The sequence below is a fragment of the Colletotrichum karsti genome (genome assembly GCF_011947395.1).
Source record: "Colletotrichum karsti strain CkLH20 chromosome Unknown Scaffold21, whole genome shotgun sequence".
In the NCBI taxonomy this organism is placed as follows: Eukaryota; Fungi; Ascomycota; class Sordariomycetes; order Glomerellales; family Glomerellaceae; genus Colletotrichum; species Colletotrichum karsti.
Genome location: NW_024065921.1, coordinates 241168 through 264427, shown reverse-complemented (window position 1 = coordinate 264427; position 23260 = coordinate 241168). Strand labels below are relative to the sequence as shown.

General features: G+C 50.1%; 5 protein-coding genes across 5 annotated transcripts; 2 read left to right on the top strand and 3 right to left on the bottom strand.

Moving 5' to 3' along the window:
- Positions 1–350: 350 nt before the first annotated feature.
- Positions 351–2672, bottom strand: CkaCkLH20_06916 (uncharacterized protein; the record flags this gene model as incomplete). The annotated part of the gene is made up of 7 exons (XM_038889633.1): positions 351–613; positions 672–1246; positions 1311–1614; positions 1679–1748; positions 1809–1850; positions 1906–2531; positions 2579–2672. 7 exons carry the CDS (start codon positions 2670–2672, stop codon positions 351–353), a joined length of 1974 nt encoding a protein of 657 aa, XP_038744996.1.
- Positions 2673–3990: 1318 nt separating this feature from the next.
- Positions 3991–5655, top strand: CkaCkLH20_06915 (uncharacterized protein; the record flags this gene model as incomplete). Its single annotated transcript, XM_038889632.1, has 2 exons — positions 3991–5119; positions 5168–5655. 2 exons carry the CDS (start codon positions 3991–3993, stop codon positions 5653–5655), a joined length of 1617 nt encoding a protein of 538 aa, XP_038744995.1.
- Positions 5656–12290: 6635 nt separating this feature from the next.
- On the bottom strand, positions 12291–13070 carry CkaCkLH20_06914 (uncharacterized protein; the record flags this gene model as incomplete). The annotated part of the gene is made up of 1 exon (XM_038889631.1): positions 12291–13070. The coding sequence occupies one exon, from the start codon at positions 13068–13070 to the stop codon at positions 12291–12293; it is 780 nt and encodes a 259-aa protein (XP_038744994.1).
- Positions 13071–17291: 4221 nt separating this feature from the next.
- On the bottom strand, positions 17292–18287 carry CkaCkLH20_06913 (uncharacterized protein; the record flags this gene model as incomplete). The annotated part of the gene is made up of 1 exon (XM_038889630.1): positions 17292–18287. One exon carries the CDS (start codon positions 18285–18287, stop codon positions 17292–17294), a length of 996 nt encoding a protein of 331 aa, XP_038744993.1.
- Positions 18288–20084: 1797 nt separating this feature from the next.
- Positions 20085–22933, top strand: CkaCkLH20_06912 (uncharacterized protein; the record flags this gene model as incomplete). Its single annotated transcript, XM_038889629.1, has 3 exons — positions 20085–21670; positions 22455–22748; positions 22804–22933. 3 exons carry the CDS (start codon positions 20085–20087, stop codon positions 22931–22933), a joined length of 2010 nt encoding a protein of 669 aa, XP_038744992.1.
- Between the last annotated feature and the right edge of the window lie 327 nt (positions 22934–23260).

Here is a 23260-nt window from a genome sequence, read left to right as displayed (position 1 = left end):
TTAGAATGTCACTTCTCATCACACGTTTTTGCACTTTAGCCTGACAACGGGGAGTCTTCTCCGTGGCAGGATTACACAGGGGTCATCTGCAGCTCAAACGCATATCTAGGAATACATGCACAGCGTAAGCAGTCCAATCCAATATGTTTATCATTTTCAGCCGCTTCAGCCGCCCTAATTCGGGAGATCTTTAGAAATCAACTAGGAAATGTAAAAAGAGACTGCAATCTACCTGCAGGCAGTGTGTGTATGACAGCGTGTCCCCGAGCCGCAGCCTGATTTCTTCGCAGCCTGCTGCGCTACCGCCACCCCACCTCCATCTCTCATATGCTGCTTGTTCAGATGTCACATTAACTAGCGAAAAAGATTTTTAGATCACGTCCAACCAGTTGAGCTTCGTTCGAATCGCCCAAAAACAACTCAGCCCGCCCGCCCTGCTGAGTGACCCGAATGACGACGCGCATTTCCACCTCACGGTACGAGACCTGCTGTGAACTCGGAATTACACCGCGTCGTTGGATCTTCTGGCCCGGCCTCCGCGTGATGCCGTCTTGGTCAAGCATGTTGGCTAGATCGTAATCAAGATTGATTTCGTCGAGACGCCCGGGGTTGGCTGCAAAAGTTCGTGTTAGCTGGTGAGATCTGGCTGATCAGAATGAAGGTTTACTCACAGCCGGTGCTCAGTCTCTCTGAACCAAAGATGTGCTGCTCATTAGGCCGAATATCGTCGCTTGAGATAACCACAGTGACACGGCCCGTTCCGTCGCCGTCGCGAATGAACTTTCGGTGCACATGAACAGTCTCTCTGATACCGGACTTCGAGTCGACGAGGTCTCCTTTGTGAACGACCCAGTCAATTTTTCTGCCTCTCTGGATACCATCCAGTGTGTCTCGGTATCTCTGGGTCGTGTCATGTTCGACTTCGCTAAATCGTGTCGATCCGAAAACACCAATGTTCACAGGGCATTGAAGCTGCGCCGGCGGCAAATCACACCTGGCTCCAAGCCCCATGAGAACCGCACCTTGGGCTACAGCTGTCCACCGATCGCCATCGCAGTGAAATTGACAGCCTCTCTTGTCGGCAAAAGCCTTGACTCGTTTTCGGAGGTACTCGCTCTCTGAAAATCCACCAGAGAGAAAGATTGCCCTTGCCGTGTAATTCTGCGCACTAATCTGAGCGAGCTGGTGTCTGATGAGTTCGAGAGTCCCTTCAACTGGCTCGTGGAACATTTCTTCGAGGTCGTCGCTGTGCCTGTTAGCAGGTATGCCTTGTCCGTCTGAGTATAGTACTATAAGTCTATGAGACTTACCAGGTTATGGATAGCCGGCCATGTTCAATGCCATTATGTGGGTCATGTAGCTCTGCCAGTTGTTCGGGGAGAAAGAGAAACTGCACTGGAGGCTCGCTGTCGTCGTCTGGGAAGCCGGCGAATGTCTGCTTGATGGGCCCATCGAACGACTCCAATAATTCCCTTTGTGCGCCTCTCCAGGCTCGAGAACGGCCTTGGTTGAAGCTATCCCCCTTGATGATGGTCCAGTTTACCTCACCAAGACGTCGGCGGAGGAACTTTTCAATGAAGTAGTCATCGATGAGAGTAGCACCGCATTTGGCGCCTGATGATTGTCAGCACTTGGAAATAGACCCAGTAATCACCATCCGCTGTGAAGGGAGCCAAACCTGATGCCATTGTGATTTTTGAGACTCTGAAGCTTGGTAATAGTTCTTCGACCTTGTACGAGACCAGATCCTTGAATCGTAAGGTGTTTAGCCAGCCAGCCGCTCCTGTTTGGGGTTCTCGTTTACTTACGACAGTACCGCCACCGGCATCTACGACTACAAAGCAGTCACCCTAGCACAGCTTGTCAGCTTCGGTGTTTTTGCAAGACCTGGAAAGCTTGTCGAACCTTTCTGAGACTAGATAGACCCTGCTTCCTGACATTGTGCATGGTATATTGAGCACATGCTTCAGGCTCAGTTGCCAGACGAACGCATCCGTGGTTCGTCGCCATCTCGTGGAACTCATACCGAAACGCGTTATTCACCGCTCTGAATGTGATGTTCTTGGCTCGGCTATGCCAAATTGCTGGGTGGGTGATCACAAGGTCGATAGGCCATTCGGCCAGGTTGTCAGCGATTCTCTTTGCCTCGATGTCGCTTCGAACATATTTTGCGACCTCTTTGAGGTAGTCCGTCATGATCTGTTCCGGTGAGTTTGTCAGATTTTGCGGGACCTCGCTGTCTACGACGTTCTTCCTGCTGTTGATCTGTAGGCTGTTGGAGTTGCTGGCATTGTCGAGCGTGTCTCGCAGAACCCGCAGAGCGTCAAGCAGATTGGGCGGTTCCAGTTCAAGCTTCGTCAACTGGATAACGAACGCCTCCGGGCTTATACCATATCCCCACTTTCGCCCTGGACACTCGGTGTAGGTGAATTTCGAAGGCACCTTGGCTTGCACGGCGCCTTCCCAGCTGTCCACAACCTCGATCTTCTCCAGCATCGGGTCAGCTCCAGTGGTGAGTGTCCAAGCAACTCCTAAATAGTGTTAGTTCTGATTTAAAAAGAGGAAGATGCGCTGTTACCGGTGTAAGTAGTTCCATAGTCGATGCTGATGATGAACCGGGGCGAACCGCCTTCCTGGGCCCTCGGAGTCGGGTAATCGCGATCAAAGCTCATCGTGAAAGCTCGAGGGTGTCTTGATTGTTCATTCAAGAAGGTGCCAATATTCAATTTGGAAAGTCATAATGAATCTAATACCAAATCATGCCTATCGGTTGAGGGTGATCCAACGGGGTTTCGAGAGGGGTGGATATGCACTTTTGGAGGGTGTCGACTTATTGCAGCTGTTGCTGACATGGATGTCTGCGCCACGATATGCAGGCTACTGGCCAAGAAAAAAGAGGTATACCTGCAATGGAAATGTATTATTTCATGGTGTGGCCACTTCCTGAAGTTCCCATAGCAAGCCTTGAACTTTCAGAATGCGCTGTCACGCCTCACTGCCGATCACGTTACGAGGCTCCTTCTAGCATTCTTGTGGCATGACCAAGGGGCACGCCTCGGCAACGACAATCCCGTCTCCTCGAAAATTGTTCAAGCCTTCTGTTCTTCCCGCTCAGATAATCGAATCCCGCAGACCGTCCCTGCATGTAGTTCTGTCAGCCATCCCAGGAGACAGGGCAATACTGGTATTCCTTGCACCATGGGCCACACCGATCGAGAGAATACTGATCCAATGTCTGAGTTCTTAACGAATCTCAAGGATGAATTCAAGCTTTTGTTTTGCGTCCCCCGGAGGAAGAAAAGATATCGCCATCAGACTCGTCGAAGTGACACTGATGAAGACGCCCGGTCGTCAACGAGGGAGCACTCACCCGAACGCTCTTCTCACCAAACCCCAGACGACACCGCTTTGCAGCCAGGTGACGACCAAGGCTTCGAACAGACTCGAGAAACTGAGCGCAGGGAGGCAGCACTCCATGAAGAGCACAGAAAGCCTAGTTGCACGACTAGAAAGCCAACTGCCGCCTCGACCTTGGCTTCGGGGCCTCCATCTCGATCGCAAGGGACGGGCCTTACTGAGAGCTTCTACCAGGACAATGGTAGGGGAGTTTCAAAGCCTCTACGAATGTCAAGTTTGAACAACAGACCAGCGGCTCAAGAACACGGCGGTCCAGAGACAGAGCTAAGACCACCGATTCCCCCGAAACACGGTCTTTTAGACGGGAGCGAACACGCAGAGTCTTCAACGAGCTATCGATACCAGCGCATGAGCTTTGACATTCGTCATGATGACGAACAGACGCAACATCAAGAAAGGCATGCGAAGAGTCCCGTTGACAGCAGAGACGCTTATGCGGCTTCTTTCAACGTTCCCGCGACTTTGATACATCATCACGTCTCGGAAGATGGCCCACTAGAATATGGTTATGATTTGAACCGCACACAGGAACCAGAGATCTCCTCTGATGCTCATGTTGGCCAATCGGACCCAATGGGTGGGGCTTGGAGAGACTTCCCAGCTGTACAAGGCCCCTTGCCGATTTACAGCGACGCGAACGATATCTACACAGAGCAATATCTCAACATGGAACAAGAGCTTCAAAGGAAAGACAAGGAGCTCCAGTGGGCATTAAGGTGCCACGAAAAAGAGCGCAACTCTTATCAGGGGCGGATTGAAGGCCTCGAGAGAGCGCTGAGAGCAGAAGAAAGGCAAGGACGACAACTAGAGCGCCGCCCAAAGCTGAAGCGAGACAGAGCCCTCGCAGAACAGAAATCTCGCATCACTACCCTAGAAGCTCAAAACAGCAAATACAAGGGTGAGATCTCACGTATAATTCAAGCAGAGAAGAGCCTACAGCGAGACTATGACCATAAGGCCAACGAGAATGGCATTCTAGACAGAAGACTGCAGAAAGCTCTCCACGAGGCAGGTCTCAGAAATGAAGAGATTCAAAACCTGCGATCAATATTACAATCTACGCAGGTGGACTTGGAAAGAACGCGAAAACATGTCCAAGATGTACAGCGAGACATACAACAAGTCAAGCTCGCCTACGATCAAGAGATTCGCTTAGGCACTCAGCGACAAGAAGAGCATAGTGACAAGATCAAGGCTTTGGAGAAAAGACATCTTGAGGACACGAGCACTTCTGCGATTCAGCACGCGGCCGAGATGGAGATTTTAAAGGAGGAGAATACCAAGCAGCTATCGCAAGCTAAGACTGATCACGACGAGCGTACCAAGGACCTATCGAACAAACTGGCCCTCAAAGAATTACGGATTGCGGCCTTCAGCTCGAGTGGCAACTACAAGCCAATCCATGATAACGGTTTTGGACAAGCATTGCAGAGGCTCTCTCAACAAGTAAAAAACTTGACGGCCTACGTTCCTACGACAAACCTCATCCCCGTGGACTCCAATATCGATCCGACAAAATACTTGGTCAGAAACCCAAACTCAAGCAGAGGTTGGCAGAACTTTGTAAGAAGCGTGTGCTGGAAAATCATCATTCGTGGCTTCTTCGCATACCAATTGGGGTTCGGGAGCCTCGGAAGCCATGGTGAAGGATTTCAGTCTTTGCTCATGTTCTACCAGCTTTTTGCGCGATCCGGCCGAAACAGTGAGTCATTCTTTCTGAAATATGGCGTTCTTCACTAACATTTGCCAGATGCAAATTCAAAGTCTCTGGTGTTTCCAACCAACAAGGAGACGAATTTTGGCCGAGCATGGTTCTTTGATGGTATCCTTCAAAGTGTACGATCTAACGCATCAGGAGATGGCTTCGCTTCAATGTTTCAGAAGAACGTCTCCTACGTTGCAATAGAGCTCGCAAATGCTCTTCAGCGCCTCAACAACGGCAGTCTAGTTCCTCAGGCAGAAATGCAAATCCAAAACCTGATGAGAGAGTTTGGAGAACTAGCTCTTCAAATGGGCTCACAGAGGGCTCAGGTCTTCTTGGAGGTTTGTGGACACGGAGATGTCATTTCAGCTGGCGAACGGTTCACAGAGGAAGCAGAAGCTAAGGGTATGGTCGAAGTAGATCTCATGATTCAGCCTGGTCTTGTCAGAATTGGGGACGGGAGAGAGGATCTTTCTTCGGAGGCCGTCATCGCTAAGGGAAGCATCGTTTCGCTCAAGGGTGTTTCAAACCAATGAACGAGAATAGATAGTCACGCGCGCATTGAATTTTATCAATGCAATTTTGCCGCAGTTGAATTTTGGGTGCTGTTGACGCTGTCTGTCAATACAGTTGTTGGATGCCGCTTTGCCGTGCACTCAGCACCTCGACAGAATCAAGGACCACAGGACTCAACGACAGTTGCATTCGTGTTTTAGGCTGCAGTAGCGTTTTTACACTTTGTTCGCACCGCCTCATTACTGGTTTCGGTGATGCCTGCAGGCTTAGGAGTCAAGATAGCCGCTTTTGCCGTCAGTCTAGACTCTTCGGGTAGAGATTCTCATCACGAGAACAGTTCGTCAGTCGGCTGAATTTACCTTAATGCGGGTGCAAGCTTTTTCTCAGCAATCTGCGGGATGAAAAGTTCTCCTTGCTCTGCCACACCCGTCAAGATCTGCAGTCAGGCAGGATCAGGACTCCAAGTTGGCAGCAGCCTCATTTTGAGGCCCATGTCCGTTGTGGATCTTACCCCCGGGCGCGCAATTGCGCAGATGCGACTTGAACGTCTTGATGCCTTGAATGCGACTATGTATTAATTCTTTGAGCGAATAAGATGTCAGAACACGGTGAGGACGGTTTGCTACATGCAGCCTGCTGAGCAGGCTGCATGTTCTGCTCCTCGAGCTGATTATGCTGGATTACATGATTTGGACACAGCAGCGAATTAAACTATTGGAATGCCCTCCATGTGCTGGAGGCTTTCAAGACATTGATTTGAAAGCAACACCATCTTCTCACAATGTAACCTCTCAAGTGCGCACAGGTTGCGTTGTCGCGGGCTTTCACACGGTTGGTTGCCTTATCTAGCATTTGTTTTCAGGGCTTGCTGATCCGCAGCCTGGCTTCGTATCACATATCATGGCATGATGAAATAGTAATTCCACTTCAGGGAACATGAAGTCACGGCTAAGAATACTCGGACAATCAGATGAGCCACCTCATGGACCTGCTCCAAGCAGAGCCGCATGCCATCCCTGAGGCAGCCGTCGTCGAATAAGCTCAGACTGCTGAGCACTTTGATACCAACCGTCTTACTTGTGATCAAACATACGCAGATCGAGCAAACCCCCAAAGTCGCAATCTTCGTTTCCTTTCCCGCGGCCTGACACGGTTTTGGTGAAGATCAAGACGGCATTCTGCATCTCTTCTTTGCGATGGCATCAACCACGTTTTGGAAGTTACCAGCGCAACAGCTACCAGCAATCGAGTTGCCCAGAGCAGTATTTGTTACTCTTTGGTTCTTTGGATGCTTGAGCTTCGCGACGTTCTTTCATCGGCTTTACCGGAGAGGCAATGTATGGCGAGGATTTGAGAGCATCATGACTGGGACGTTTCTACTCGTCTTGTGAGTAAATACTCAAATCTAATTTCTGAACATGTAAAGAAAGCCGGGGCTTTCCAAATCATTGTTGCTAACACTTTCGAATACAGTTGGTACTTCTTCGCACTTATTGATCGATGGCTTCACTACGACCGCCGACCTGCAGTCCTCGGCCTCATCGTGGCCGTAGCTCTTTGGGAGTTTCTGCGGGTGAGCTCCGCGATCTTCTTGGTCTGGGGCACATACAGGGTTGTCTGGAGAGACCTGGCGATACGCTTTCGTTCAGGGAAGGAGCAATCAGAAGAGCGATCTGACAACCCCAGGAGCAAAGATGACCGTTTTACAAGAGAGCACTGGTGGCTAGCTGCCCAGGTCGCCATTTTCATCGTTGGCTTAGTCTCCCTTTTCTACGTCGTCCTCAATCTTGCACTGGCGATCGTTTGGATGAAGTTTGTCAGTTTAAACACCATTGACGACATCGCGACGAAGAAGAACAACTTTGAGATCGCCACGGCGGTTTTTCTTGCAGTCTTCACCTGCTTCACTGTGTTTGCAGCTTGTTCGACGTTTTTCTTCCGGGCTAAAGAGCTGGAGGGAAAAGTACCCATGGTGAGTAAATACCAGACATCAGTAGTGAAAACATTGATCTAATAACCCCCTCCCTGCGACAGAATCGTCTCTTCTCCGTGCTTGGTGCTATTTTACTTTTTGTCAGATCCATCTTGGAGATTTCTTTGCTCGTACAAGAAAACAAGCAGACGGCCGACCTCGCTCGTGACATATCCTACGGGCTATTAACGTGTCTCTTTCTTGCCACCATGTGCTTCATGGCCTGGAAAACACAATCAGACATAAACGATATTTCACGGTTCATCGAGTCAGAAGTTCGCAGGATGATTGTCAAGAGACTCGAAGATCGTACAAGCCACGGAAGAAGCCAGTCGCCATCTTTTGCTCAGATTATAAGAGACACTAAGAGCAGTGACTTGGAAAGAATTGTCACGTCTGCTTGGGAGAACCAACGTAATAGTTTCAACGGCTCCAGAGAAGCTGCCAAGAAACTCGCAACGAGATACTTCGACGACCTCCAGAGCAAATTTGGGCATCTGGACCCTAAAACGGGAAACAACTTCGCAGGCCGACGGGAGTCGAAGGTACCAAGCCTCTCCAATCGTTCCTCTCAAACCGCCCAGCATCCTATCTCGAATCTTCAGCCACCAAAACCTAGCCCACGGAGAACATTGACTAGAAATAATCGACCATCTCAGAATATTAGACCTAGCAGCTCAACTCAAGGCCCCGTGCCGCCTATTCATAGGTACAACCCCCCTCCTATCCGGCAACATCCAGTGACTGGGCGGAGAGAAGAGCGGGACGACAGTTTTGACCTGCGTTCGTCGTACTCGCAGTCAACAAGCGGTAGGAATGGAACTGCGAGACGAAACATAACGGATCCCATTCCCCATATTACACCTCGTCCTCCCGTTGGTTTTGCCCCTAGAACCAGATACGCATCGTCGCCGACTGCTACCATGGAAGCTTCGTCGATCGCCGCCGAGCTGGACAACAATTTTTCGAGACCGAGACGCGCTGAACTGCCACGTACCTCTCATATGGCCGCTTCTCAGCTGCACTCTGATCCTCCAACCGATTCACAGCCAGTTGAGGTCCCTGCAGCGCACAGTTTTCCATCGGAGCTCAACTCAAGACAGTCGCGGGCTCAAGGATTGGCTCGCACGAGTCAACCGGAACTAGAGATGAATTTTGAGCGTCCAGCACGGCGGACAAGAGCCCATCAGAGATCGGAGGATGTAGAGGAAACGCAGACTAGAGCTTCAAGACCATCCTCGCAGGATTCGGATTCACCTCCGCAGACTTGATAGCACAGTCAAATCAACTGTGTGGAATTATGTCTGCGCCGTGTGAGCAGGTTTGTTTGTAATCGACGGAGCAATAGCCACTTTGTCATAGAATAAGACGTTCTCAACCATTTCAACATGTCTGATTTGATGTAAGAGAGTACACTCCGATCTTCTCGCGGACTTGAACCCGTTTTTAATCACCTAGCTAAAGGTAACATAAGGGGCAATTTGAACCTTCAAAACATCCCCATTTGTCGATGACTGCTCCACTAACATAAGGGCAACTCTAGCACTAGCATTGAAGAACCAACTTGGGCACATTTGATGCTTCGGCTCAGACTCCAAGCCGAGATTTCGATACTATACCTGCACATGTCGAAGTTAGCCGCTTGGTTAGGCAGCTGTATGCCCTGGCTGTGCAGTCTGCATTCAGCACTGCCTCTTTCTCTCTCTGTCTCTCCCTCTTTCTGTCACACACACACACACACACGCGTGTAGGCATATGACCGATCACTCCCGAGAGGCGGCGTCAGCACGTATGCAGTCACACCACCTCTACAGATGTGCAACCACCACCGCTGTTGCAGCACTTTCATGCAGCCATGTGTATGTAGACGAAAAGTCTATGAATTACGTTGGAAGTTTGCCTCCGCCTCATTTTGAGGCAACCAACAAGTGGTGCTAATGTGGCCCGTTCTGACTTACAAGCCCTGTTCCGTCCACCTCATCACCTTTGATGATATGTATCATAATATGAACGATCAGAGGATCTTATTTCTCTATGTAGTTGCTGAGAGCAGTGATATTGAGTTTCGAAGACAATCTTTATAGTTCGAACCTCTGTTTCATCGTTCAGTTTAATAAGCCATGCAAGTGGTCAACAGACCCAGCTGGCGACACCAGATACGCAACTCTACGGCAATCCAACACTTTCAAAGCGAGTCGACTATCCCCTTCCCCCTCGATGAGCTACAAGCCACTACAAATTACTATTTGCTTCACACATCAATACCGGACATATCGTCTTTCCTCGGGCGAAAGCCACTCCAGAGGTTCACCGACGAGTGTGACCTGCGATTTTGCGACGAGCTCAGAGGGCTGATAAACGAGTTTCCCGCCCGCGAATTTGGCGTCCTCTCCTGCATTCATGTGCTGTCACCCGGAGCAGCTGAGTTCCAACTACGTTCCACGAAACCGGATACAACTCAACAAGATGAGTTTTTCGATAAAAGAGTCATAGTTTACTTGGAATGTCTCGTTCAGGCAAGGATTGCTTGCTCAGGGGCGGGCCTCTCTGCGCTCATTTCGGCTGACGAGAACTTTGCGGCAAAAGAATTGCTCGCCATCGCCAGAGATAGGCACAATCCTCAAGGCAAGCTGCCTCCTGTTGGAAAGTTGCTGCAAGCGATAGGGTTCAACCTGAAAGCAGGCTCGGACCTGCTTCCTTATGATCTGGTTCTCTCCATTATTCGCCGGAATCAACTTCAAGAAAAACTGCGCATTTATCTCGACACGTTTCTAGAGTCGAGCGGGTGGTGCGAAGCATACAGTATCGTGTCTGGCCTACGACGCGCCATTGAACAACATGATACCGTGCTCATGCAGCTTATAAAAGAATTGATTCCGCAGCATATAATGTGGGCTGCTTGGCAACCTGACCGGGACCGGATCAGATTGTGGAATCGATCTGCGGCAGCACACCATCACCACCAGCAACTGTCGGCCCTGTTTGCACTTGAGGGACCAGATACAACCCCGCAACAACGGCAGACTCTGCGTCAATCTAGTAGGGGAAATTTTAAGAAGCTGGTAGATCCCAAGAGGCCTGAGGAGCTCGCTCACTTAGACCGGCTTCTCGATGCTTTTGACAAGGCTCTCGAGACGGGTCCGGCAAGCATCGATCTTTTCATATATCTCTGTATCGAGCCTGCTCCAGAAGAAGTCCATATCGAGAAGCTTGAAAGAGTTGAGGCCGCGTTTAGATCGGCATCTGAGTACAATTCGCGGGTTTTGAAAGGATATCTGAAATCCTACGAAGAACAGTGGCCAACAAGTATAAATTCTCTGACTAAAGCACTTCCGATCATCAGCCGGGACCCCGAATTGCAGCTATTATATGGGCACAAGTTGAATCTTGAAGTTCATTCCACGAGGATCTTGAAATCGGCACAAGATATGTTGAGTACTCGGCTGTTGCATGGGAGACGCAGCGAGCAGCTTGGACACAAAGTACAGGCGTTTGGATCAGCCTTATTACAAGCAAGGTGGCTCCACGGTCGAATTGACCAGTCAATTATCAGAAATTTGCAACGAATACCGTCGGCTCGGCATGTAGAGAGGGCTTTTGTTGAGCTCGAGAGTCTCCCAGGCGCGCGCAGAGACACACAGGTCAGCCAACTACTTGTAGCACTCTGCGGTAGCTCCAGAAGAGGAAGTTCGACGCGACTGCTCGATGTTAATGACCACTATTTGACATAACTTCATCCAATAAAGTCGATTCCGTGTATATGAGGATAGCGTATACGTGCATCTCTGAACATCTCCGGGCATTCGCGAGGCCGTGGGTAATGTTGCTGGGAGCAAGCAATGAATTTGAACTTTCAAACCTCCTCTTCAAGGTCTGAGATGATAAGAGGCTCAGTATTCGATGATTCTGAAGAGATTCGGTCTTTCACTTTATCCATTCACACCATTGAAGAACTTAGCGGACAAACTGAAGCTCAAGACTGCTGCCACCAAGAATCAACGATGTTAAGCGACCATGCATGTCTCAGTAACTCCTGCATAGCGGCCTTTTACACATCACAACCAGAAATTTGTCTGCTAAGTGGGTAGGTTTACCAAGATGGAAGAAAATTGGTTTCGTGGATGTAAGTACTGGCCAAAATGAGGGCCGAGCTCGCTTGCTACGGGAGGCCTACCAAGTGGACAATCTAATCTACCAGGACTGCCGGGAGCTTATTCAATAGATCATACAACCCCAGATTCAGCATTCAGTTGCCCCGTTATTGAATGAGTGGGTTGTCACAGTCTTCCTGTTGGCCAGAGGCTACTGCCTGGGCTGCTAAGAGCCTAAGACTGGGAGTATAACCGACAAAAATCCTGAGACGAACGCAAATACAATCGAACTCCGATCTATATCCAATTTGGTCCAAGTAAGATATCTTTCCTATGCTATAGAAGCAGCAGACTCTGCTGTCAAAGCGCAATCGATTCACCCAGTTGCTCACCTTGAAATAGCTGCCCTGATCTTACTTAACTATCGTTATTCCACTGGTTCTGATAACATGCAGCCTATATGGAAGTAAATCTCAGCCCGGTTATTAGCCCCGATGCTAGATTGATTCAGACTCCTTATTATTAACTTTCTCATCTTCTATAGCTACAAAAGATTCGCGCAAAGCTGGCATTCGCGCCGGTTCCATGTGAGCTAGGCAGCGAGGCCACCGTCAACCATCAAGATCTGGCCGGTGATAAAGGACGCCTTCGATGAGGCCAAGAAAGCTACTGCCTCAGCAATTTCGGCAGCCTCGCCCCAGCGCTTAAGCGGCGTCGCCGCAGTGGCACCCTCCAGCAGGGCCCGCGTCGGCGTATTCATCATCGGCAGCACCATACCGGCGTTGATAACGCCGGGTCCCACGGCATTGGCGCGGATGCCGTGAGCAGCCTCCTCGGTAGCGAGCTGGCGCACCATCATAGCCACCGCCGCCTTGGGCGTGGCGGAGAGCGCATCACACGGCACGGTGCGATTCACTGCGCTGGTGATCAGGGCGACGAACGAGCCGCCCTTCCCCTCTCGCAGTACCGGCACGCCGACCTTGGCGATGTTATAGAAGCCGTAGACGTCGGTTTCCATGACGCCGCGGAAGGACTCCTCCGTGAACTCCGCCAACGGGCCCGTATCGAACACTAGGCCGCCGGCGGACACGACCGTGTGCACGCGCTCGTATGTGTCCACAGCGTGCTTGAAGACGGCCTCGACCGCCTTGAGGTCGGTAACGTCACAGGCTATCGCGCTCGCTTGGCGCCCGAGCTTGCGCAGCTCCTCCACTAAGGACTCGGCTTCGGCGCGGCGCGAACGGTAGGTGACGACAACATTGGAACCGCGCTCCGCCATCAGGCCAGCGCTCGCGCGGCCGAGGCCGCCAGAGCCGCCGAACACGACGGCACAGCCTTCGGGAAATTCGGGTTGGGTGACGCCAAAAGTCATTTTATTTTCTCCTCGATGATTTTTCGTGCGGCGCGTTGGATAGTTACGTGGATTGAGGGATGGTTGCTTGGTGTAGATAGGGCTTTGAGGGTCGGAATGTTCTCCATTTCGTCCAGCATAAATACTTAAACAAATAAAGCGGTGTGTCCCGACCTACATGACTCCAAATAACTCATGCCCCATCGATACTTAGGTACTATAGAAACTTATGAATACTACTTCAGTAGAATCCGCAACCCCCCCCTGCCTCTCGCTCCGATTCGTAGAAGAACGGGACTTTCGTCGAGTACCAAGGGTTGAACGAGAGTACAACGAGAGCAACCTTGGAGACTGACAGGGCTCTCACTGATTGGTCCACCCTAGTTGAGCGGATTCTGGTATTCATGAGTTTCTACACTTGAACGATAACTCGTCGTCAGGTGCATGCGAGAATACCCCTACGAATGGATCATGGATGGGAAATTGTTTAGCTACTTTGTTACCCCATCAGGTCCCTGAAATGCGTGGCGTATTTGCGGGACTGAAAATAGGGCTTGAAGAATGCTCCCAGAGATCCTTCGGCCACAAACAAAGAGCAACGTAACATCAGATGTGCATGATTAACGTTGTGTCAACTGACGGTTCCATGCGTTTGTATCAGCATTTCTTGTCCGAATAACCCCGAAATACTGCAGGACGGGAGGGACAGAACCTCCGCCAATCCCTAGGGAATACAAATAGTCAACAACTCAACACCACTGAATTCTTTACGTATCTGAGAGATTTCTCGCCGCTGTAGCTTCTTCGCATACCTAGGTAAACTGTCATATCCAAGGAAAAAGCTTCCAGATCACGTTAATTGTGTAGGCGGACTACCTGCTTCCGCAAGTAAAGCAAGTGTTCTTCCTGCCTACCTATTTGGAAGTCGAATTCGGGGAAAGCAGCTGTTACGTCGCTGCCTCAGTTCTGCAGTGGAAAGAACCCGAGGGCCTTCCATCCAGAGTGCGGATCCTCCTATTCATCATCGCCCAACGTCTCAGTTCACCAAAATTGACACATAAATCTCAAGTCAGCGTTAACGATACTAAGACATCTTTTGTTGAATAAACGGCGAAGACGGCGAAGTCTTCTCCCGAAAACTAAGCATTACCAACACCGTAATGAACATCGACCCCTACCTCTATGAAAGGATCGTAAATTTGGATCGTCCTATTCCCTTCTACAAAATAAAGGATCCCGACAATATCATCTGTGGTAACTGCGGCAGATAAGGCCACAGTCTCCGCAACTGCGTCGGACCCGCCACGGCTCGCGGTGACATCGACGGCTGCCCCTACTGCAACACCACAGAGCACATCTGGGATGAATGCCAGCGGTACAATATTATGGAAAGGATCAGTTCTCTAGAATCCAGACGCATGGAGATCTTCATATATTTCTTCCTCGACCTCCGTACGAACAAGCCACCCATCCGCACCTGCCATGACTTGTGGCAGTTCATTCTCGACCTCCCATATCAGACTTGCTACCCCTGGTCTCTTGAATACTTCAAAAAATGAGGCTTCCAATCCTGCGTCTATCGTCAACATCAAGCTAGTATACACCGAGGGCGAATACATGAGCAACATCATCGATCCCGACATGTGCGACCTTTTCGCCATTTCACGGAACATGGACTTTTCGGTGACAATGGGCGACGACGCCTCGCGCTCGAATCTTCTTGCCGACGCCTTCGTCTCCGACGAATTCCAGAAGCTCAACCTGGCAGTCCAGTCAGTACGCTATGGGAGAATATCTCGAGAGCCATTCCGCACCATTCCGCTGAAAAACGGCGCGATACCTTCGCTGTCTTCGCCGCCAGCTCCGTTTGGGTTTATTATTTCAATACAAAGAGCCAACCGGAATGGGCAACGGACATGTTTTTCAACGTCATTCAGCATAAGATCGCTGGACCGGAGTTTGTATTCCGCTTCGTATTAGAGAGCAAAGGGCCCTGGTGGCGGTTTTCAGAGCGTTTCCTGGAGACTTTAGGGGTGGTAGGCCTTATGGTACGATCGATTCATTCGTAACATATCCGTCCAGAAGAAAAGTCACCTCCGCTTGAGATTGCTACCTGCTCTGTATTTAGCCCAGTTCAATTGCGTTTTATCTAATCCCATATCCCAAGCTAAGAGGCAAAGCGTTTATTAAGTGATACAAAACTCTGCCGATTGATGGACTCAAGAGATGACCAGGACCAAATAAAAGATTCCGCGGCTTTCTTTCCAACACCTAATGGAGTTTTCTTTCTCGGATTTATATGACCCAATATTTGGGGTCCTTTCCGTCGTCGTCCTTTCCGTCGTCGTCCTTTCCGTCGTCGTTCTTCTCATCGTCGTCCTTCTCGTCGTGCTCGTATTTGGCCTTATACCCCTGTTCTACCCGCAGGATCATTGGCGGACGCCAAGTCTCAACAGACGAAGACATAAACGCCTAAGCAAACTAGCCGATGTGGACCATATCTTAGCCCAGCTCCCTGGTCAACCCTTTAGCCCGAGCCAGTCATGTCTGTCACCCATCGAGAGCACGCTGCACATACATCTAAGCCGTCCCTTTCAGCAGCGACGAAAGAGAAATTCCTCACTAGATGAGCCAAACAGCCATGTCTGCAACTCGTCCAGAGCGTCCAAGTCGTTCTTTTCAGAAGCGACAGAGACATTTGGATCGTACCACCCAGGCGTTCTCTTGGTGAAGGTTCTCTTAGATTCGTCCAAATTCTTCCCGGTACGACAGGAGCTGTCGAAATCAGAAAGGAGCAGACGGCCATCCTCGGCGATGAGTATGTTGTGGGGGTTGATGTCGTTGTGAACCAGGCCGAGGGAGTGAAGGTGGGCGACAGCGCTGCGGATGCCGTCCATCTGTTTCCTCAGCTGTGGGAGATCGTTGACCAAGGGCCGGCCGCTTGAGAGAAATGCGGACTTGTTCCAGTGGCGCGGGTTGACCTTCTCACCCAACGACAGCGTGCATTGTTCGATACAAAGCCCGGAGACGCGTCCGTTCTTTTCGCGATAGCCGTGGTATTGGACGATATGCGGATGAGGATGTTGTTTGAGTGCCTCGTATGTCTCGATCTCTCGCCGGATGAAGCTTTCCACATCGACGGAGTAAGCCTTTAAGTCGGGCGTCTTGACGAAGTAGGCGCTGTCTGGTGGCGCCGATGTCCAGCTGGACTTCACTTGCGGCCCTCGGTCCTCCATTTCCAAAACCATTGGATTCTCAAGTTCGGCAAAATCAGACGGTATCGTCTGCCGGCCCTGCCATCTTCCGATGTAGAGTTTGTTCTCCCATCTTACGATACCTTCCATACAATGGAAGTGAAAATCTCCATTAGCTTCTCTATGGAATAGTTCACTAGCTCGGATAATCTCCATAGTCGTGAAGGGACATTCGTTTTGGCTTGAAGTCGAGGCGGGCATGTTTGAAACAGTTTGCTTTGAAATCGAAAGAGACAGCCGTTGAAGGAAGCAATAATGATTAGGTATTTTCCGCCGGGCATGGAGAATTTAGAGAGAAGAAAGGCAGGATTGATGCGTTGTGATGAGCGGCAGAGACTGGACTCTATCCCTTCGAGTGCCACAACACGCCAGAGACCCCCTTGTGCGGAGTATGGCCAATCAGCGCAGCTAACATATTATTTTAAACCAATAGAAAATTTTCAACTCAGGCGTTTTTAGAGAACCTGGAAACCTTAGAACTGGGCTTGGCTGACGTGTTGTGGCAGGCGATGGGATGACCCTTTAGTGGTAACCTTTTGAGCCTCATGGGGCGAAGAAGCTTGCCACACCGAAAATACATGAAAAGTTAGCAGCAGCCACTTCCCACTGTGACCTTCAGTCTGGCCTGTTTCCCCGCGGTAAAGGTTCTCAGCCGTCGCCTTAAGAAGTGCAAAAGTTCACTGCAGAGCCAATGTGGTCTGAAGCTTGTCAAGAAACAGATCCAAGTATCTAAAGTTCAACATATTATTAGATATAATGAGATATTAAAGCAAGCGAATAAGAAAAGAAAAGGGTAGCTGCATTGCAGTGCGCGTGGTATTGCAATTACCAATGTGACCTTCATGGTTCCGGGGGAGCTGCGCCCCTCGGATCTTTATTATGTGTTACCTTGACTGCAACGTAAAGCCATTTCGATTATGAACAAATGAACAAAACCAGTAAATCCTGCAAGAAAAGCGGCCGATCAAACAAACCAATTTCTGGTAATTCATCTCGTGCGGTTTGATCGATCTTCAATCTGGGGTCCTTCGACGTGATCTACAGAGCCGCCCCTCTTCGTCTCCATGTGTGTGTCCTCTCTTTGGGCATCCTCAGTGGTAGCGACCTTGCCCATAGACGTCAAAGTGTGACTGCCCTCGAAAACCTCCTGGATTTCTTCTAGCGTGTGCCCTTTTGTCTCCGGGAAGACGAAGTAGATAACACCTAGAAGACATCCCAAGATGCAGCAGAACACAACATAATACTTCCACCCCAGGTTCTGTATAGCGATGGGGTTAACTTGGTTAGCAAGTACGAGCGCGCTGAAGCTACAGAGATAAAGAAAGGAAAGCCCGCGACCCCGAAGAGTATATGGGAAAATCTCAACAATGTAAGCTTGTAATAACGGCACCCAAGCAATCGCATAGCTGAAGTAGGTCAAAAACACGAAAGCGACAACTGCTTTACCAGTTGATGAATCGTTGGTTCTGACGAAGGTCGCCGATAAGGAGGTCCAAATGACGTAGAAAAACAGCATCGCCCCCGTTGATACCAGAAAAAGCGTACGGCGGCCTAGACGATCGACCATGAGGGCGCCCACAAAGACAGATGCGACCCAATTGGATACGTTGAGAAGAGCATTGATGAGTGTCTGGTCCTTCGCTTGTTTGATGCCGATAGAGTTGAGGATCAGGAACAGATAGTAAGAGATGAGGCCGACTCCGTTCCACTGCGCGAACCAGCCAACAACGAAGGCTATGAACGTGCGTTTCCGATTGCCCGGAGTGCGAACGAGATCGATCCACGACGTTTTGGAGAGATCACCTTCTGCCGTCAGAGCCATTTCAATCTCTTCGAGTTCGAAGTCAACAAGCGGTGAGTTTTCGTCCCCACCGGCGTGGTATTGAGTGAGGATATCGCGAGCCTTGGTACGTTCTCCGTGAGCGATTAGCCATCTGGGCGATTCGGGAAGGAAGTAAATGCCAAGCAGTTGCATAAGAGGCATTAGACCCTGGAGGATAGATGGCAGCCTCCAGCTCCAATTGGAATCGAACTTGAATGTGCTGAAGGTACACCACGATGCTATGATACCCCCTAGATACTGCAAAGACCATGAATCAGTTGATATTCACGCAGCTAGCCAGGTATACCTTCACTCACAAACGATGTGTTGTAAAGAGCCGTCATTCTGCCCCGATGCGTAGGGTAGGCCAACTCTGTGATTAGGATTGGACTTGGCTGAGAAATAAAGCTGGTAAAAAAGCCGAGCAGAGCTCGAGCTGTGACGAAAGTTGGTATGTCTCCTGCAAAGCCCTGAAGGAAAGGCATCGCTGTACAAGTGACAACTCCGATGACCATTGTTTTTTTGCGGCCAAAACGATCGGATATGTAAGTAACGATGAAAAGAGCAACAATTTTGCCGGCAGGGTAAATGGCGTTAATGAGACCCAGAATGGCCCCTTCAGGGCTGTTGAAGGACTGTCGCCATTGGGGTAGAGTTTGAAGCCCATTCATCATGGAGCCTGAGATTGAATGTTAGCAGACTGTGGTTAGATGGAATACCAGAATATACCATCATAGCCAATAGCTCCAGATGAGAGCAGAGGTATTAGTAGGAGAAGGTTGAGCTTCACTAAGTGAGGTGTTCTCCACCAGGGTGAGGCGTCCTGTGGAAGAACCTGTATTTCCGGCCATTGTTAGCATTTCATTTATGATTTCAGGTTTGAACGACCTGATCGAAATACATTGAAGAATATTGCCGGTAAGGACCGACTTACTGACGCAATACCGCGACCCACAGAGGCCTGGACAGTAGGTGCTGCTTTCTTTCTGAACCAAGCCATTGTTATTGTACAATGATCAAGACGTTCAATACAAGAATAGGAGAAGATGGTGAAACAAAGCTAGAAGCAGTTGGGCGGAAGCTAAGAGAACTGTCCGAAGAAGCGACAGCACATCAAAATATATACCACTTAGTATTCGAATACTTTCTGACAGCTTTGAGCTAGAGACAACGCTTCCACGCAGCCACCGAATCCATCTCAGATGTCCCCTCCTTCCCCATGGGGAAGTGGACTCATTGTGTGGGACTATCGCGTGCCCGCGTGTCCGCGCTTCGTTGCGCCGGTATAGGAAAACCTGGAGAATGCAATTCCTGCGAGGACGAGTCATAATGGCGCTTCTTTGTCATGATTATTGACGGGTATGCAGTTTGTGTTGACGAAGATGATTGGAGATGATGCGTTCAGTTGCTTCTCCTAACACTCTAGGACCCTTCGTATTCAATACGATTTATTCTGCGCCAAGATATGCGCCCCAGACCAGCAACACGCGATGAGCCTTGAGTCAATTCTGTCGAGTCAATCTGGCGCTCCTTATTATGGATGAAGAGCCTAGTCGTACGTAATTTCGGCAGTCTGGCGGCAAAGTCTTGCTGCATATAAGCCGTTTACTTCATCATACGAAAATATCGGTCCATTTACTTAATTTATTGTATCGATTTGAGCTAAATGGAAGCCATCTAGACATAGAACTGTCTTATTTGCAACAAATCATATCCCAACGACGCAACAACTTCCTCGACTATAACCTTGACTTTATGGATCTATTCACCGAACACTTTAACATGGAAACGGCGGTTGCAGCTGTGAAACGCGGTCTCGCGGACTGTGATACCACAGCTGCACATTTGCTATCGAGGCTCACTCTCGAAGAACGTCTTTGGCTACTAGATGGCGACGAACCTTTCTGGCCAGGACTCTACGCAATGACGACCAAAGGATTTTGTCATACACCCTGCATCATGGGCGAAATCCCCCGTTTGAAGATTCCCGGGGTTCGATTCTCCGATGGTCCTCGCGGCTGCATCATGGGGAACTCCACCGATTTTCCGGTGGCTATGGCACGCGCCGCAAGTTGGGATGTTTCCCTCGAAGAGCGCGTCGGCAGGGCCATCGGCCGCGAGTGCAAGGCCTTGGGAGCCAACTTGTTTGGAGGCATTTGTGTCAATCTCCCCAGACACCCGGCTTGGGGCCGTATCCAGGAGACATACGGAGAGGACCCCATTCTTCTGGGAACCATGGGCGCCGCGATGGCCAAAGGCGTGCAAGAGAACGTCATGGGTTGCGTCAAACACTTCGCTCTGAACTCGATGGAGAATGCCCGTTTCAAGATCGATGTCCAAGTTGATGAAGATGTTCTTCACGAAGTTTACCTGCCCCAATTCCGCTACATCGTTGAAAGTGGCGTGGCTTCTGTCATGTCCGCCTACAACTCTGTGCGGGGAGAGTTTGCAGGCCAGAACAGGGAGCTACTCACGGACATCTTGCGAACTAGCTGGGGATTCAAGGGTTTCGTTATTGAGGATTTCATATTCGGATTCCGAGACGTTGCTCTATCTCTCAGAAACGGACTTGACCTTGAGGCACCCTTCCGACAGCAAAGAGCGCAACACCTAAGAGCATGTCTTGAGACCGGCCGAGTGAGCGAATACGATATTGATCGCGCTGGTCATGCCATTTTACGAATCGTTATTGAGAATGAGGTCCTCCGCGGCGATATCAAGTCAACGAAGAAAGTTGTTTTCAGCAAAGAACATCGTGATCTGGCCCGGGAGTCTGCCGTAAAGTCCATGGTCCTGTTGAAGAACGACACGGTGGAAGGAGCGCCTATTTTGCCCATTCGATCAGAGGTAGCTTCTGTGGGCATCGTCGGGTGGCGCGCCGACTCAAAAAATACCGGTGATAAGGGCTCATCGCACGTGCGCTGTCCCGAAATCATCTCGCCATACCAGGGGATCAAAGAAGCCCTTCCTGAAACGGAAGTGGTACTTGAAAGCTCGAATAACCTGGCTAGCATCAAGAGTATCGCCGCTGCTGTTGAGGTTGTCGTTGTAGTTGTGGGATACGATTTCCGTGACGAGGGAGAGTACACAGCCCCTGCTTTCAACGCTACGCCGGGTCTGAGCCACGTCATTCCTCCAGACGATGGATCAGAAGAAGCAAAGTCAGTCATTTCTCGATTGGTAAACCCTGCGCCTAAGAAGGACGACCGCGAGAAGGACAATTACGGATTCGGCACCGGCGGTGATAGGCGGAGTCTGAGGCTGCGACCCGATGATGTGGAAGTCATAAAGGCAGCTGTGGAAGTCAACCGAAGAACTATCGTTACAATCGTGGCTGGTGGGACGGTGATAATCGAAGAGTGGGACAGCTTGCCACCGGCCATCATCTTCGGCTGGTATTCAGGATGTGAGGGCGGCAGAGCACTCGCAGAAGTTCTGCTCGGTCGTGCAAATTTCAGTGGAAGACTTCCTTTCTCAATACCAACGAGCGAAGAACACCTTCCCGCTTTCGACGATAACGAAGAGACAATCAAGTACGATCGGTGGTATGGCCAACACCTTCTCGACCGTTTACAGGTTAAGGCAGCGTATCCCTTCGGCTTCGGCCTGTCATATACAGCATTCTCCCTTTCCGACTTGGAGATCCTTCAGAATCAGTGTGAGCTAGAAGCTGACAAGATTCCCATTCAATTTCGAGTTTCGAATACCGGAAACAAAGCGGGAAGATTCGTGGCACAAGCATATGGCGTAGTGGAGGTTGTAGACTGGCCCAGAAGGTGCTTGTTAGGGTACGGGGTAGTTGAATTGAAAGAAGGAGAGAAAAGGACCATGCAAATAATGGTGTCCACGAGGCCTTTACAGAGATGGAATGACGGTGATTGGATGGCAGTAAGCGACTCCGTTATGATTGAAGTCGGCGCTTATTGGGGAGATGAGGCATCTGTTAGATGCACATTGAAATTGGACACATAATCCCCGTTCTGATCAGTCCACTCTTTCAGAATAGAATCACTGAACCATTATGAACTTTCCCGTCGGCTTTGGTGCATCTTTTCGCCGGGATTGAACATGCTAGATCTCAGTGGAAACTTCAGGGCGCTCAAAGGATGCGAGAGACTTCGGTAGGTTTGGTCTGAAGCGTCCTCTGGCCTGCAGCTGGCTCACTGAATTCTATAGTCGGACCAGTGTTCATAAACGGGTTTCTGTAAGTGCTCACGACTGCCCACAAGAACGTACCCTACAATTGTCAGTATTCTAACTCGGTCTTGATGGTCCCTACCTGTAGCAGCTGGTAGATTGTATCCTACAAAAGTGGCAGTCGTCTAACAGCCCCTACGTAACGACCGCGAACGTGGGTCTTCTTCCGATCTCCCGCGACTCCGTCTGGATAGCATCGTCCGACCCCAACACGCCTCCCCTGATCAAACCCAACTTCTTCAGCTCCGAGGTCGACCGCTTTGTGTGGCGTGACTCGATGCGTCACATGACGCGCATGATGATAGGAGACGACTCGCCACTTAGCCAGGGCATCGTCGAAGCCGAGACGCCCCCTGCTGAACTGAAGCCGTTCAGCCTGGATTCGAGCGACGAGGACATTGAGGCCCGGATTCGCGCTTCTGTTATGTGAGTCAACACGCAGGTTTGAGATTGGATTTTCCAGCTAACACGGCAAAATTAGCGGTACTTACCATCCGATGGAAGCCTGTGCCATGGGCAAGGTTGTCGACAGCGAGCTGCGGGTGAAGGGCGTCGAGAACCTGAGGGTCGTCGATGCGTCGGTGTTCCCGAGCATCATCTACGAACCGTGATACTTGTGAATGCAGGAAACCTAAAAATAAATATAAGCACGATTTAATTCAATATTTCCCAAAATGGCTCTAAGCTCATGAAGATCCTCGACCTTCGTGAAATTCAACTCACCGAGAGCCATTGCTTGCCAGCCAATCTCCTGCAGTCTCAACATCGATGTTATCCCCAGTTTCGGTGCAAATGAGCCCATAATCAGGTGAGCAAAATCACGAAGGTCGAGGAAGCGCAGATTGGAACATGTTCAGATGATCTGTAGCCAGCACATCCAACCCCCGCCAAGGTGATCGACAAAAATAGACATTGACGTCGCTGCCGTGCCTCTCCGA